This window comes from Mauremys reevesii, linkage group 2 (assembly GCF_016161935.1).
Source record: "Mauremys reevesii isolate NIE-2019 linkage group 2, ASM1616193v1, whole genome shotgun sequence".
NCBI lineage: Eukaryota > Metazoa > Chordata > Testudines > Geoemydidae > Mauremys > Mauremys reevesii.
Window position 1 is genome coordinate 175,317,126 of NC_052624.1, and position 16,058 is coordinate 175,333,183.

The 16,058-nt window shown below is 43.0% G+C and overlaps 1 protein-coding gene across 1 annotated transcript; it reads right to left on the reverse strand.

Moving 5' to 3' along the window:
- Positions 1-4,758: 4,758 nt before the first annotated feature.
- On the reverse strand, positions 4,759-15,832 carry GCM2 (glial cells missing transcription factor 2). Its single transcript, XM_039526746.1, has 6 exons — positions 15,361-15,832; positions 13,543-13,692; positions 9,824-10,076; positions 8,829-8,941; positions 5,892-6,017; positions 4,759-5,640 (listed from the first exon to the last, which is right to left on the reverse strand). The coding sequence occupies exons 2-6, from the start codon at positions 13,639-13,641 to the stop codon at positions 4,759-4,761; spliced, it is 1,473 nt and encodes a 490-aa protein (XP_039382680.1). The 5' UTR covers positions 13,642-13,692; positions 15,361-15,832.
- Between the last annotated feature and the right edge of the window lie 226 nt (positions 15,833-16,058).

A 16,058-nucleotide genomic window follows, 5' to 3' on the forward strand; every position in this document is an offset into this window, starting at 1 on the left:
CGAGTCTCCGTCCGAGCGCCTGAGCCCCGCCCCGATCCGAGCCACGTGGGGAGGGGGCGGGGCTGGGAGCTCTGGGCTGAGCGCTGCGCTCGGCGTGGAGCTCACAGCCCCGCCCCCTCACCACGCGGCTCTGAGCGGGACGGCTCGGCCTCGCCGAGACGCGCCGGTAAGGGGGAAGCGAGCCGCCGGGCCTGGGTGGGAAGCGGGACCCGCCGGGCCGGGCCGGGGGTGGGGAAGGGAAGCGAGACCCGCCGGGCCGGGCCGGGGCGTGGGGGAGGGAAGCGGGACCCGCCGGGGCCGGGCCGCCAGGAGGGAGGGGGGAGGAGCGGGGAGCCGCGCGCTTAGGGGAGGAGGTGGAGAAGAGACAGGGCAGGGGCGGGGCCTCATGGAAGGGGTGGATTGGGGGTGGGGCCAGGGGCAGCAAGGGGGCGTGTCAGTGATGCAACCCTCGGGCCAATGCACTAGTCCTCATGCGGCCCTCGGGGTCATTTGAGTTTGAGACCCCTGCTCTACAGCATCCCAAGAAAAGCACTGCACATTCTGTTCAGTGGGGCTCTCCAGAAAACACTTATTTATTTCATGAGCAAGTATAACTGTTGTCTTCTACAGCTTCCCCTAAGAAAAATGGAGGGGAGAAAAAGGCATACAAGGTAAGTTTTTGTTCTCTTGCACCATTTACTTCCATAGAGTAACTCTGGTTTCCACTGGTGTAGCTGAGAACAGAATTTGGCGCTACATCTTGAAAGAAAAATGGTGCTTTACATCTACAACTAGAGGGGTGGCGGCAACTCTAGTATTAGTTATACATCTATCTATGAGGTATTTACATGGTCTCTATTACCACAGCGTCTCCCATCTTTAATGTATTTACAATACGCATGTGAGGTAGTGAAGTACTATTATCCCCATACAAAGGGGGAAATGAGGTAGAAAGAAGTTAAATGACTTGCTCAAAGTCACACAGGAAATCTGTGGTGGAGCAGGGACTTCAATTCAGGCCTCCCAAGGCCTGGGCTATCACACTAACCATTAGACCATCCTTCTCTTTAGTCTTTACCAATGTAGTCATTTGTCACTGAAGATAGCAGTAAGACTAGATGGACCACAAAACAATGTCCAAGTGTAGGCATATCATTCAGTTTATTTCTGTGGCTTGTTTGAAACAGCATCAAGCTATCTCTTGGGGTTAGACAAAAAACTGAGGCTGAAAGAGAACTCAGCTGGCTTGTGGCAGCTTGTAACCATATTTGTAAACAGTTAGGCTGACATTTGTGGGTTGGATCCATTTAAAAATAGGGCTTGAAAACTTTGCCATTAAGCCAATGCTCCATTTCATTTAAAGGGCAGCCTGGATATGGGGACAGGTGGCACTTTTACTCAGTAGTGTCCTCATAGTTTATCTGAAACTGGAGCCTCAGGTGGCTGAGGTTTGAAAGCTACCACTTTCTAAGGCTTTGCCACAATAACTGGAATTTGCTAGACAAAGATGTACAAAATAAAATGCAATGTGGGCTGATGAAGCAGCCAGCTCATCTGCTTGAGACAGGACCAGAAACCAAGCGTTAATGGAATGATTAATGGAAACGGAGCTGCTTATAAGGACTGAAGGGGAGCATTTCTCCTTCCAGGATGCTGTTTGGCCTGAGAGAAATGCTTTTAAAGTGAATTCTGTAAATGTATAAACAAACAAGTAGACACTTGATCTTAGCGTTAAACTGTTGTAGGGGTTGTAATTGTCTTTATGCTGTGTATTTTCCAAAGCAGATTAAATATGGGAGTGTGTTTTATCTGTCCTCCGATCCAAAGTGTTGATGTGCAGATATTTTGTCCCTGACATTCATATGTGAGAGCAGTAAAGAGGAGAATGAATGCAACTGTCGCCAATATGTTTTTTATTTGGTCTAGCACTACAGATAAGGTAAGGTAAACATCACCATTTCCTTATATTGCTCATAACACCTCTTACATTCATTAGTACTAACTCAGTTTCATGCAAAACAGTAGTGTACCCTAATAATTAGCCACCTGTTTCCCTGTACAGTAGACCTGTCAGTGTCTCTGCCCTGTGGGAGTGGAGGAAGCCTGGACATTACCAGACTTTGCAAAGGGGGAGAAGGGTTTCTCCTTCCTAGAAAATGTAGGAAGGGGAAAACCTAAACCCCTGTCCCCCACAAATGCACAGATGGGCAGGAAAAGGGAAAAACAGGAGCTGAAGTGGAGAAGCCCGGCGAGGTTTGGTAGAGCCCAGGGTCACTGGTGAAAGGGTGCGGCGGTGGAGATGATGGGTGGGTGGGCAGCCTAGACCCCATTTCCCCAGGGAGAGGTTGTGTGTGTTGGGGGGTGAGTCTGCCTCACAAAAGAGAGAGAGAAAAGTCAACCTCCCTTTATGAGAGGATCCTGGAGGCAAAAGGGATGACTCTGCTTCGGGCAGAACATCTTCCTGACTCATCCTAGAACAGAGGGGCAGAATGGGAGCAATCTTTGCTTAGAGTGGGAGGAGAGATGGAAGTACATGTGTACACACACATTCTTCCAGAGAAAGTCCAAGGCCCTTGACCAAGAGCAGAGGCGTGGGGTGCATGTCTTCCCAGGGTGAGAGGCAGGCTGGCCCCCCCACACAGGAAGCAGGGCAAGAAAGAGAAACCTGTGTCCCCTTAACTAGAGGGGTGGGGTAGGGGATGTCTGGGCCCTAGATGGGAGAGGAAGCCCAGGCTACCAAATTTTGAATGAGACCCAATCTGGTAGGCGACCTTGGAGCACACCTACTGGATCAGGCCCTGCATGCAATTTAGGCAGAGGAATGCCCATCTTCCCCTGGGCTGTAAATCACAGTGGGGCTTAGGCATCCACATGCCTAGAAGGACGCAGCAGTGCACATGCTCAGAGACAGAAAATTAGGTGCTGAGGGAACTTTTACCATGAAACCTTAGGTGCCCGAGTAAGTTTAGGCACCTACAGGTTTGGCAGCAGTTTTGTGGATCTCAGAAACGTAGGTGCCTAAGTCTGGGTTTAAGAACCTATGTACCTTTGTGGATCGGGGCGTTGGTAACTAACACACAGAAATGACCTGTCCATACTAGAGTTCAAACTGTGTTAGAACACACCATGTTCACACAGAGTCCTTGTTATTATTTTCTTTCTAAGTACTTAGTATGGTGATGGAGGCTATCTGAGTATTTTCCAAATATTTAAGAATAGAAATAACAGCAACTTTCTCTATTTTCCTTCCCAGCCTATAGGAGAACTAGCTTGTTTAGTTTATAGGATTTGGGAGTTTGTGTTTGTGTGTCCTTTGTTTAGCAGTCGCTCCTGTGTAAGTTCTGTCTCCCGCACACACAAGCCTCCCACTGTTGGTTGACTTCTTTCATTTTACCAGTAGAACATAGTTGTCATGGAAGATTATGGTGGAAAAGGGAGAGGTGATCTCTCTCAGGTAGCTATGTCTCATCCAGAAAAGAGACCTTCCATGTGGCTCTGCATTCAATGCAGAGCCAGGGCAGAGAATGGAGCACAAGACTGATATGTTCATGGTGATCAGTGTTGCTGAACAGGTGGGCTGCTGCATTTTTTTACCAGATGGAGCTTTGTTTTATCTATGAGTGGTTATGATAAAGCCTGGAGGTCATGAAGGTGTGGTCAGTTTCCCTAGCCAGTTTAAACAGGGAGAGTCACATGGTAAATGGTTTAATAAAACCATATGTGCAAGTTTTGCATCAGTAGAATGCCAACTGGCCCCAGCTGGAGTCAAGAAGAAAGACACATCTTTGTGTGCTGTTGGAAAAAATGCCTACAAATCTTATTGCCTCCAAGCCAGGTATTGACTGGGATCAGTCCCAGAGGTCATCTAGTCCAGTGGTTTTCAACCTTTTTTCATTTGCGGACCCCTAAAATATTTCGAATGGAGGTGCAGACCCCTTTGGAAATCTTACACATAGTCTGCAGATCCCTAGGTGTCTGCAGACCACAGATTGAAAACCACTGATCTAGTCCATATCTAGGACTTCCTTTTCTGGTGGGAGGACTGGACAGCCTTTAGACTTAACACAGGGAAGCAAAGAGGGACATAAGTACATAGCTAGGCTTACCCTTTACTTCCAGGAAACCTAAGTTAGTCTTTCTTACACACGACATCAGCAAACATACTACCGAGAGATTCTCTCCTTTAAGGAACCCAACCTCCCATTGTGTCTCCTCTCACCAGCTGGCTGCAGACTTCAGGCTTCATAAACTGAGTCCCCTCCATTCTTATTTCTTCTTACCTGCTGATTATTGGTCACAGATGAAAGGCCCTCCCTCAGGGCTTGACATTTTTGGCAGCTGTTGCAAAGGGGGGGGCTTATTAACTCCCTGTCTCCAAAGCAGATCATTAACCCTGTCCTGGCTCAGTGTGGGGCCATATTTTGGATTAGGACTCACTATCACTCCATGTGAGAGGCTAAAAGGGACTGATTTGAACTTTTGTGCATGGATGGGACCTGAGACAGTTAGCAGATCTCCACAAAGGCATATGTCATGAATAAGTAAATTGTCCTAATGTATTGCTTGCTTGCCATTCCTCAGACTCCCCATAGCATGAGCAAACGTCCCCATGTTATCAGGACTGTCACAATATTAGGGGCTGTGTTTTATATACATGCAACTATACCCCCCCACACCCTGAAAAAAAGCGTCCTGATTTTCACACTTGGTATCTGATCACCCTAACTCCCAATCACCAGGGTTTAGTATTCACATGATTAGTATTAAAACACATGGCATTTAGTATTCACCACTCTCAAATCTGAATGACTGTCCTTCATGCTCAGAGCAGCTGTTTCCTGGGTTTGGCCCATAATGATATGTATCCACAGTCTCCACTTGTTCTGACTTTGTGGGAACTGGATCGTGCTGGTAAAGCAAAGCTGGTTTGACCACACCATAGTCTTCTTGAATCTTTATCCCTGGATAAACAGTTCCTGAGATGTTTTCTGCTGTATGGGTACAGTTCTGAGGATTTTTTACGTCACACGTATTGTCACTGCACTTCACCACAGAGGGCTTGTAGGCCTGGTAGGATACTTTAGTAGTTGTAGTGATAACAGTTTGTAAAGCTGTGGCAGCTGGAGAGGGATTGCTACCATACCTGCAAGGATACTCCCCACTGTAGTAAGGGGGATTAGCATTTGCTTGAATCTGTCCATAGTCACTCCTATCTCCGTAACCAGTTTTCCCCAAAATTTGTTTCAGCCCATGATGTCCACTATCAAAGTGTTTATCGTGGGCATTCAATGAATTACCATTATACTGAAGTCCAGTCATATTAATGGGGTCTGTATCCACTGGAGTATTTGCCAAATCTTTGTAAAATGTTGGATAAGAGCTGGAACTTATATAACTAGGAACTTCAAATTCATATCCCCCCGGCCTAGGTAAAAAGATTCTTGGGTTAGGACGCTTTTGGAATGGTGATGCCATGTCCCCTTGGAAGCTGACTGAGTCATAAGTAGCTTTGTAAGGGTCTGTATTTTGAAATGCAGGGTAAGGCTGAGTTGGAATTGGGAAGCTGGTGTCTGTAATGATACTGAATTTTTCTGGGCCTTCCATGCATGACAAATGATGAATGTTGTTGAAATGACCACTGCTATCATGATACCTTCTTGTCTGAAAAGAATATGAAAACAGGTCTTTGAGATCCAGAAAAAAATATTGTACACGTGCACACACAGTTCTATAGGCTTACTTGTATTATTGCTCATTGCATCTTTGACAGACTTTTCACTGCTTTAACAACCCCCTCTGCGCATAAGAGCAAAGCAAGCTGCTGCGGTATCTTGTAAGGATTTTGTTATTCCGTGTGACTCACAGTACATGGTTACAACATCTTTATAATGAAAATGCAGATCTACAGTTACCTCCGAGTCTATAAGCCTCTTTTTCTGGGAAAGGTGAGAAGAGGACACTTGTTTCTTAATGGCACTTCTTCTTGCCTCTGTCTCCGATTTACTCTCTGGTCTAGGGTGGTCATGGACTCCTTTGGCCTGCAGTAGTGTTAACACATTCATAATTTGCTTATCTAAAGACATTAATAAGTAGACAACTAAAACTTATGGTTATTTATTATTTTATAGCACCCACGAGAATGCTCGGTGCTTCACAGAAGAGATAGAAAAGTGCATGCTCAAACAGCTTACAGTCTAAACAATGGACTTATTAGACAAGTGTAACATACACCAGGAAGGGGCATAGGTGCTAGATCTAGGGGTGCCGGGGGCGTGGCCACACTCCCTTGGCTTGAAGTGATTTCCATTATATGCAGGGTTTGGTTCAATGGCTCTCAGCACCCCCACTATACAAATTGTTCCAGCTCCCCTGGGAAGGGGAGACAGATAGAGGAACATGCGTTATGGAGGCATGATGACATGGTTACTCAGGTAAACAGACAGATGGCTTCATAGTTCAAATGTTTTGTGTGCCGTGTCTATTTTTAAACAACAAGGTAAAGAATTATTTTAATCAATGCTGTACTCGTGAGTTTTTAGGAGTGAATGAGGTGAGGTGCAGATGGAGGTTGAAGAATAGATTTCGAAAGGGCATCCCAAGCAAAAGGGATCGCACAGCAGAGAGCATGGAAATGTTTGTGGCAGAAGGAGGCAGAGATGGTATCAAGGTTGGCATTGCGGACAAAGGGGGTTGGGAGTGGCTGATATGGAATGCAAAATGGGATCAGCTCAGACATGTAGATGCAGATGTGATAAAGAGACTTAAGAAGAAAGCTGTGAAGCTTGAACTTGATGGGCAGCACTATGGGGAGCCAGAGAAATGACACTAAGGAGAAGGTGACATGGTTGCAGTGATACGGGAGATTAATGATTTTGGTAACAGCATTATGAATGGTTTGGAAAGGGGTGAAGTTAGTAACAAAAGAAGACTGGGGACAGTGCAAGGTGTGAGATGACCTTAGCATGAGCCAGTAATTTAGCTATTAGAGTGGAGAGGAGAGGGAGGTTGCAGATTAGTGATGCTGTGAAGAATTAAGCAATGTGATTTGCTTGTGCAAATGTGGGTGAGAAGGAAAAGGGAGGGAGGAGTCAAATATGACCCCAAAATTCTGGATTTGGATGAAGGAGAATACAGATGTTGTCTATGGACATCAGGAGTAGCCAAGAGGGTCTGGGAGGAAAGATTAGGAGTTCTGCAGTTCAGAATTTTAGTTCTGCTTCATAACAGCCACCATTAAAACAGTATACATCAGCTTTAAAGAGCTTGCACTGTACTCACTGACAAACGTTCTTTACTTTAAAAACAACTCTTCTCAAGCAGAACTGAAATGCATTCTGTAGAACAGGGGTAGGCAACCTATGGCACGTGTGCTGAAGGCGGCACACAAGCTGATTTTTCAGTGGCATTCACACTGCCCAGGTCCTGGCCACCAGTCCGGGAGGGCTCAGCATTTTAATTTAATTTTAAATGAAGCTTCTTATACATTTTAAAAACCTAATTTACTTCACATACAACAATAGTTTAGTAATATATTATAGAGTTATAGAAAGAGACCACCTAAAACATTAACATGTATTACTGGCACATGAAATCGTAAATTCGAGTGAATAAATGAAGACTCGGCACATCACTTCTGAAAGGTTGCCGACCCCTGCTGTAGAAGGACATCCAGAGTTGCTCTTCTGTTAAAAAGATTATGGTTCTATCTAAAACTTTCACCTCTCTACCTTTCTATAGTTGTGATTTTTGTCTTAGTTTTAGACCCTGATCCTTTTTGAAGTCAATGAGACTATTTACAAGCTTAAGTGTTTGCAGGAATGGGCTTTTAGCTTGTTTAAAAAAAAATTGTAGAACCCTATCCAGATGATCACTACTGTAATATGAACCTACTGGTGAAGAAAGAAACCTCATGTGCTGAAATGACAAACATCTGCTATAGGATACTATCATTTTGCTATTTAATTTATGAATGTTCATATTAAATATGGATTTTTAATCTAAATGCTACTCGGGCCATTTAAGTTTTAAAAAGCGACCAGCACTAATGAGTCTCAGTGAAGCGGTCCCTTTAGATTTAGGCCCCAGTCCTGCAAACAGTTATGCTCATGCTTATCTTTTCTCACAAGCATAGTCCCATTAGCTTCAATGGCACTACTCAGCTAGGTAAAGTTAAGTATGGTAATAACTAAAATAGTGTGTAAAAATCTCCCTGTATTGAATAGAAAGAGTAAAATTGTTTGTAATCTGTGACTATTCAACTAAAGAAATATGCTTTTCAGTTTCTGCCCTGCTGTGAAGTAACATTTTGAACAGTAAAATGGGAATATTTTGGAACACACAGAGGTTTAGGGAACATGATCAGAGTAATCACATTTATCCAGTGTACCACACTAGCCAAGATTTCCTTTCACTTTCCTCTTAGTTCAGTAAAAGTTTAATATTAAGCATAGACCTCTGATGTTAATTTCTACACAGTGAATTAATCAATCAATTAAATGAAAGTTCTTTTAATGGGGTCAAATCTAACCAATAGACATATTTACATTCTGGTCAGTCCTTGTGCAGGCAAAGCTCCCATTTTACTTGATTCCATACAGTTTATGCATGAAATTCAGCAGGAGAGTTTCTTCTTTAAGTAGTATGGGATTCAGTCCATGTTAAGGGCTGGGATTCCTCTCTGTGCAAGGACTACAGCATTAGGCCTTTAATGAAATTCTATTGTAAAAAATGTGTAAAGGTAGGAACAAGCCTCATGCTTGTAATTGTATGTAACATTCATCAAGAGCTTTTATATAAATCCATAGCAATGACAAGAAGTAAGGTAAGTTTAAGGACTATTTATATCTTACCTGGAAAAATATTGCCTTGCCATCAAGCCTCCAAAAGTTAGTGACTGGGTAGCCACTGTGTCCCCGGCAAGGAATTATCTCTAGGGCTGAGTTACAGTTTGGACAGGCTTTCTCTGTGAAATCAGATAAGGCCGATATTGAAGATCATGGTTAAAATGGAGAAATCAGCTGAGAACATGGTCGGGTTCAACCACTCTATAACTGATCCTTCAATTAAACTCCAAATCAAAGTATAATACTCAAACAATATAAGTTACACTAAGAAGCATAGCTGAACTGCCATATATACTCGTTCATTAGCCGTTCATTCATAAGCCGATCCCCCAAGATGGTTAGGTAAAAATAGCAAAAACTGTATGACCCTTTCATAAGCCGACCCTATATTTCAGGGGTTGGAAAACTTTGGCTCCTGGCCCGTCAGAGTAAGCTGCTGGCAGGACATTTTGTTTACTTGGAGCATCTGCAGGCATGGAGCCCCTCAGCTCCCTGTGGCCGCGGTTCACCGTTCCCAGCCAACGGGAGCTGCGGGAAATGGTGCACCAGGTAAACAAAATGACAATGTATTAGATATTTAATTCAATGATTCCATAGAGTTAAAAATAATCAAATTTTGGTGTAGACCCATTTATAAGCCAACTCTTGCTTTTTGATGTGTCACTTTTTTACCAAAAATATTCGGCTTATGAATGGGTATATATGGTATATACTAATGGACTCAAAATAAATACTTGATGTATTCACTTTGGACATCAGGGATGTTTAGATTTAAATCTGAGTCCATTATGTAGGCCCATCTCTGCTTGACTATCTACCAGACACACACATTTTTTAAATTTGGAGCTACTGCTTTAACACCCTCTTTGCCACTAATAATAAGAGCAGGATAAGTCAGCTCTGTCTGTGAGTGGGAATTTAGGTTCATTTGGGCCTGAAATCAGGACCAATTGAAAAGAATGGTTCAGCCTTTGGAGTCCCGCCCCTCAGACTTCTCTCACTTTGTTGCTTCTGGCGTGCCTTGTCACAGATAGCAGGTCGGAGTTGCAGCCTGGTACCATCTGGCAGCATACAGTTCCTGGCACAAACCACCACTCCAAGGCAGGACTTCTTGAGGATCTGGCAGTTGTGATTATTGGTGTTGCGCATGGCCCAGCCGCTGAGATGCCGCTGTGCGTTCTTTTCCTCGACAGAGTAGATAAATCGCACATAGCCATCTGGCCACTCCTGGAAGCCATCAAAGTGCTTGGGCTCCTGTACCACAGTTGGGTTAGGGGAGAGGGGCAACAAAAGAAAGGAAGGGGGAAGTGGAGAGCAGTGAGAAAGAATGAGAACGTATTAACAGAGTACCTCAGCATAGTAAAAACTACTCAGTCTGTCCTTTTTATCCTGTCCCATTATACATAACAAGAAGTTACCCGAGGAAGTTAAAGAGAAGTAAACTTAGAACAACAAAAGGAAATAATACTGTCCTTAAAGCACCGCTCTATTCTAAAACATAATTCTGTAAAAAATAACATTGTCGGGTCCCATGTCTATTGCCTCTCAATAACTCTAAATCAAATGTGCTCAATTGACAAGCAAAAATTTTTTTTTTTTTTAAAAACTGCCAGTCCTGTAAACTCAATCTGGGTTGTGAGAATCAAACTGAGTTCCTTCCATCTTGCCCATCTCCACCCATAATAAAACAGTCTGTGATCAGCGACTCCTTTGCAATACAACACTCTTTGGTTTACACAGTTGTAACTGATTGGCCAGTAACAGGAACTTAATAAACAGTTTGATGCTCAAGGATAAATAGAATCCAGCTCTCATTCTCTTATGCTATACCCATTTCAGGATTTAGGATTTACAGATTAATAAAAACCAGAAATATTCTGAGTAAAAGTTTTGGTTATGTCACTATTACTTAAAATGTATTTAAGACTTGAGTAGATCCTCCACCAAAATAATGTTAGTTGATTATAAGCATAAATATACTCAATATAGTTTAAAAGAAGCATGTTTTGAAATTGGGATATTAAGACTTGTTTTCAAAGAGTTGCCAACCAAAATGTAATTTATTAGAAAAATGATAGAATGAAAGAGATTTTTTTGAAACCATTTTCTTTGTTATAGTAAAGAAAAGTAAGATCCTGATCCAGCAAAACTTAGTCATTTGCTTAACTTTATGCCTGTAAGTGATCCCAGTGTACTCAATTGGACTACACATGTGCATGAAATTAAGCTTGTTCATAAGTGTTTGCAGGATTGGCGCTCAAATGATTAAATGGCAAGCTTTAGGGACTACAAAAATAGATGTTTAAAAGAAACAAGCTATTGGGGGCTAATCCATTATTTAAAAATCCAGAATGATGTATTCAATATTAAAATCTATTAAACCACTAGACAATTCAAGAAACTTGTAAAACATTTTAAATTATTTAAATGACAGACACCATCTTCTAACAAAGAGATGTCAAAGGCAGCTAAGATTTTTTTTTTTAAAAAAGGGGAAAAAAAATTCATCCAGGGCTGTTCAAATCATCATCTGTCATGTCTGACTTTTTATTACTGATGTCCATCATTGCTTATAGAACAATTAAGATATTTAGCTCAGACACTCTGCTTCCTTCCCAGGACTGAAAAAGAGCTTTGTACACCTGGAAATCTTGTATCTTCCAGCAACAGAAGTTGGTTCAATAAAAGATATTACCTCACCTACCTTATCTTGATAGAGACATCATTTACATTTGAAAATGGAAATATTTATTCTCATTAATCACAACACGCAACTTCATCAGAGGCTATAATGAAATTTGTAATTCCAAAAGATCTAAACTAAGCTCTTAAATTCATTATTTTTTTCCATTCTCTGATTGTATTGCTTTAGCGGTGTGCCGGAATATATGGTTTTCCCCCTTGTTAGATTGAAGTACCTTTTACAGTTTCAGATTGCCTGCATAATTAAAGAGTCAAGCAAGGCAGTTTCTGAAAAATTTAAGGATTTGGAGAGAAGGTTTTAACTTATGTTGTATCATAAGGTCTAGCAGAGAAAATTTTTTGAATCACGAGAATCAATTTCTGATTTTTCCAGATAAATCTACTGTGTGAATATGGAAAGCCTTAAAATTCTTCTCCATAATTCCTCTAGTCCCTGGAGCAACGAATTAGGCAAAATCCTGGCACCATTGAAATTGATGGGAGTTTTGCCATTGATTTGAATGAAACCGGGAATGCACAGGTTGTCTTTTATAACAATGCAAATCAATGGTTTTAAACTCTCTCACTCTGTACTTGTAACTTGGACATTGAGGTCCTGATACTGCAAAAATTTATGCACAGAAGCAACTTTATTCAGGCATGGAATCCCAGTGAAGTAAATATCACCTGAGTAGTCTAATTGATCTTCTGCAGAATCAGGTTCTTAATGTTCCATACTACTGAATTCTTCCTCAGCAGAAAACATTCTCCAAACCATTAGTTTTTGAATTATATAACAAACCCTACTTTATATTGTCTAGAATCCAATCAGACTGAAAGTTCTGAGGCTAAAAGGGTAGGTAAAGTCAGGAAATCTCTTCTTCCAGCTTCATCCCCTATTGCATCTCATACTTGGGGTCGCAACCACAGGGTGCGTGCGTGTCTGTCTAAAACAGGTTTCAGGGAGGTTGAGACCAGCCTCCCTTTCTTTATAGCTAGGGGGGAAGAGGGTCCTGAAACTTTGCTTCTGTTTTAACATTGGTCTGGAAAGTCTTGAGAACCATTTCACCAGTGGACCTACAGTAATAGCTAATTTAAAACTTATTTAAGGAGGGCTTTCTATGACACTTAAATGTTTTCTAAGCACTTAAATATATATGGAAGTATCTGAATATCATTATAAAGAAGGATTAAAATATGATTGTCCCCCATCATTCTCAACAAATCACTAGTTGATATTCGCATGCTTAACAATATGCCCCACCTTGTATTGAGCTGTGGCACTTCTGAGTACCTTTCCCAGCACTCTGTAGATGGAAATCATGTCTCTCTCACCAACAGAAGTTGGTCCAATAAAATATATTACCCCACCCACCTTGTCTTTCTCAGTTTATACCAGTCTAAGTAAAGTAGCCTGATAAACAAATATACAATGATATCACCAGGCACAAAACTATCCAAACACACACCGTCTATCCCTTTGAAAAGAAACAAGGCAGGTATAATTTCTTGTTAGCACAGAATTAAAATATAGTGATCACTCTGAGATCTCGTTTCTTTTCTGACAAATTTCAGAAACTACAAAGAGCAAAACCATTGAGCAAACAAACATAGGAGAAGAATAATTCTGGTTTCTTTCCTTTACAACTTCAGATTGCTGGTTGTCTACATTCCGATTCCCCCAGTCCATTTAATCTCACCGATCTAATTTGCCAATAGGAGACAAACTCTGAGCTTTACAGTTTTATTAAAACCTTTACGCCAGAGTCCAGAATCTACGGCTCCTGCGCATCGGACTTCTAAGTGCCCCGACCCCCGAGGCAGCCGCGGTAGCAGGTTGTACAGTTCTGAAGCACGTCCTTGTTAGCTTTAAAAAAGGGGGTTTGAATTCTGTATAGGCAAATATAAGCTGTTCATTTGGGGCAGTGATCTCTCATTCATTCTGGGCTGCCTACAGCCGAGCTAAGAGCATCGCCGTGAGAGATCAAATCCCTGCTCCCTCAACCCCCAGCAGCAACCACCCTTCTCTCCCTCCTACCTGAGGCAGTTTGGGGTCATTGATATCCCAGGTTAGCTTCATCCCGTAGGAGCACACGCAGTCCGAGTCTTCCTGGAGGCCCTTGGACATGTTCACCATCGGCTGGCAGGGAGCTGCCGCCTCTGCTCCGGGACGCTACGCCGCAAGAGTCTGAAAACGGGAGGAGGATTTAACAGACAACGAACTGCAAAGGAGAAGCGGCGTGCAGGGCAGCTGCTGCTTGGCCAAGGCGCTGAGTTTAGCAGGCGCGTGCAGTGCTCGCGCTTGTCCCTGTCCGGGGACTGCGGTGCTGAAAGGAGCGGGCAGTTCCTGCTGCGCCTTTTGATTCCTGCTTTTATGCGTGGATGTGAGACAGTCTCCCGGCTTGCCCCGTCCATCTCCCTCCCACATAACTGATCTGTGTTAAACGCTGGGGGGGGGGGGCTTGCTTTGTTTTAAGGTCGACTCCTCCCCTCTAGTCACTGAGCGCGAAGAAAAAGTTTGGAAATCCGAGACACTTGGACATCGAGTCCCTGGACAACCAGAGCCAGCCGCAAAGGGCAAAAGGGGGCAGCACGGGCAGTACAATATTGCAAAAACCAGTCCCGATCCTCAAAGTCAGCGCGCAGTGCGCTTTGGTTTGTAATCACCCTGTGTTTAGCCAAGAGCGCAATCATCTGCACGGACAGGGCAGAAGAGCGGTTTACGGGTGATAGTCACACCTGGACAACTGGTTTTACAGTCCGTTCCAGGCGCACCTTCGAAGGGAGGCTTTGGATGCGGCACCTGAGTGGCAGGATGAAAACGCGAAGCTACTTCCACAAGTATTTTATTTTGTATCTATTTATTTTGATACCAGGCTTAGGGCAAGACTAACTCTAAAACACAGCTGGAAGGCAAACGGAAAGACGTTCCGCAAGGCACGGCACAGTCCTGAAATCTGGCAGGCACTTTTATTTGCATCAGTGCGAGTTTTTACTCCGATAAATAATGCAGAATGAATGAACCCCCGAAACGGTCCTAAAAGTTGACACTACTATACTGCTACAGTATGAAATATTCATTTTCCCCTTCCCCCCCCCCGCGCCTGATTTCTAGAAACTAGAAATGCGACATGAAGGACAATAATGAATTCAAAGCTATACTAAATCACCAAGATCACAGCTTGTCTCTTGGTTTTAGATCAAGCCCTGTTCATTTGGCCTCCAGTTCTGAGTGAGGCAAATAGCAAGTGTCCAAAGTTTTGCTTCCTCAGTAAGATGATATATTTTATATTTTGTGCACACACTGGTTCCGATCATGATTTATGTCGCGGGCGGGGCGGATTTCTAAAAGCACCTGCATGTTGGAATCTGTGCAAAAAGCACGAGATTACATATGTGCAAACTCTACAGTGCTGCATTTTTGCTGATTTTGTAGCAAAACCTGCCTGATTCTTATCCAGCCCTGTAATTTCAGGAGGGCATGATACACCTGTGCTCCTGCAAGCCTTCGGGTATGGTACATGGGAAGATGTTTCGAGCAATCGCTAGGTTCGGAGTCTCCTCTCTAGCTGCTGCTATCGCATTCAGCAGCAGCTAAAAACACTTCGAGTGTTTCGTTGTAGTTGTTTAAAATGTGGCACTACAAAAATAATTCCACTTCCCTTTCTCCTGAGTTTGTGAAGTAGCTGCTGTTTACCCGGTCTTGTGTGAAACCTGGTCAGTCTGTTGTTTCACATGTCTGCTAAATACACATGCGGCTGGAATCTACGTTACAAATCTATTTATCCCAAATTCCATCCAGTCAAGCCTCCTAATGAAAATCAGAGAAGAATGGATGCAGGTGAAACATACTCACTTCTTCTCAGGTAACAGGGCTCCAGAGCTATACAATAAACCACCCTATTTCAAGACCACGCATCAGCTGAAATCATTGTTTGACAATGTATTCCTTACTTATTTTCAAGCTGATATGTTCTCAGTTAAATGCAACAATTTTCTTTTCCCACATTGCAGCTGATCATTTGCGTAGCTGCTGCAGGATACAGTTTGTAGAGGAACTAAAGGTTTGCGATTGCGGATATCTTCCTATTTAGCAGAGCCAACTTATCCTGCGATCGTTCCTTAAACAAAGTTCTCATGGAAACCGATGGGAATCTTGCTCGAGTGGATTTGCCTTTTCTGTTGTGTGGTTGCAGCTACGCAGAGGTTCCAGCTGCAGGAACCAGGTTGCTGCTCATCTCCGCTGCAGTGTCCCCGAGACACAAGATCACGCAAGCGGCTATGCGTATCCTCATTTATCCGAAGGTGCTTTCCGAAAATATAAACGGACACGGTATTAAAGGCCTACGCCTGCACCACTGAAATCAATGGGAGTTTTGCCGTTGATTTCAATGAGTCCAGGATGGAACCTTTATTTTGCACCATATATCACTATTTGCAGCTTGACACAACTAGGACTTATTAGAGAAATTCAGATCACTAGCCTCTAATTTCAAATATGTCTAAACAAGTTTGTTATGATCTGAAAAAAAAACGCTCGGGAGTGATACTTAT

Bases quoted from the DNA above. Each gene is read 5' to 3' on its own strand.
- GCM2 (XM_039526746.1), bottom strand. From the start codon at position 13,641: ATGGTGAACATGTCCAAGGGCCTCCAGGAAGACTCGGACTGCGTGTGC. The intron at 8,942-9,823 runs GTGAGAGAAGTC...CTGATTTCACAG, and splicing joins GGCACGCCAGAAGCAACAAA to AGAAAGCCTGTCCAAACTGT. The intron at 6,018-8,828 runs GTAAGATATAAA...ACACTACTGCAG, and splicing joins GCAAGGCAATATTTTTCCAG to GCCAAAGGAGTCCATGACCA.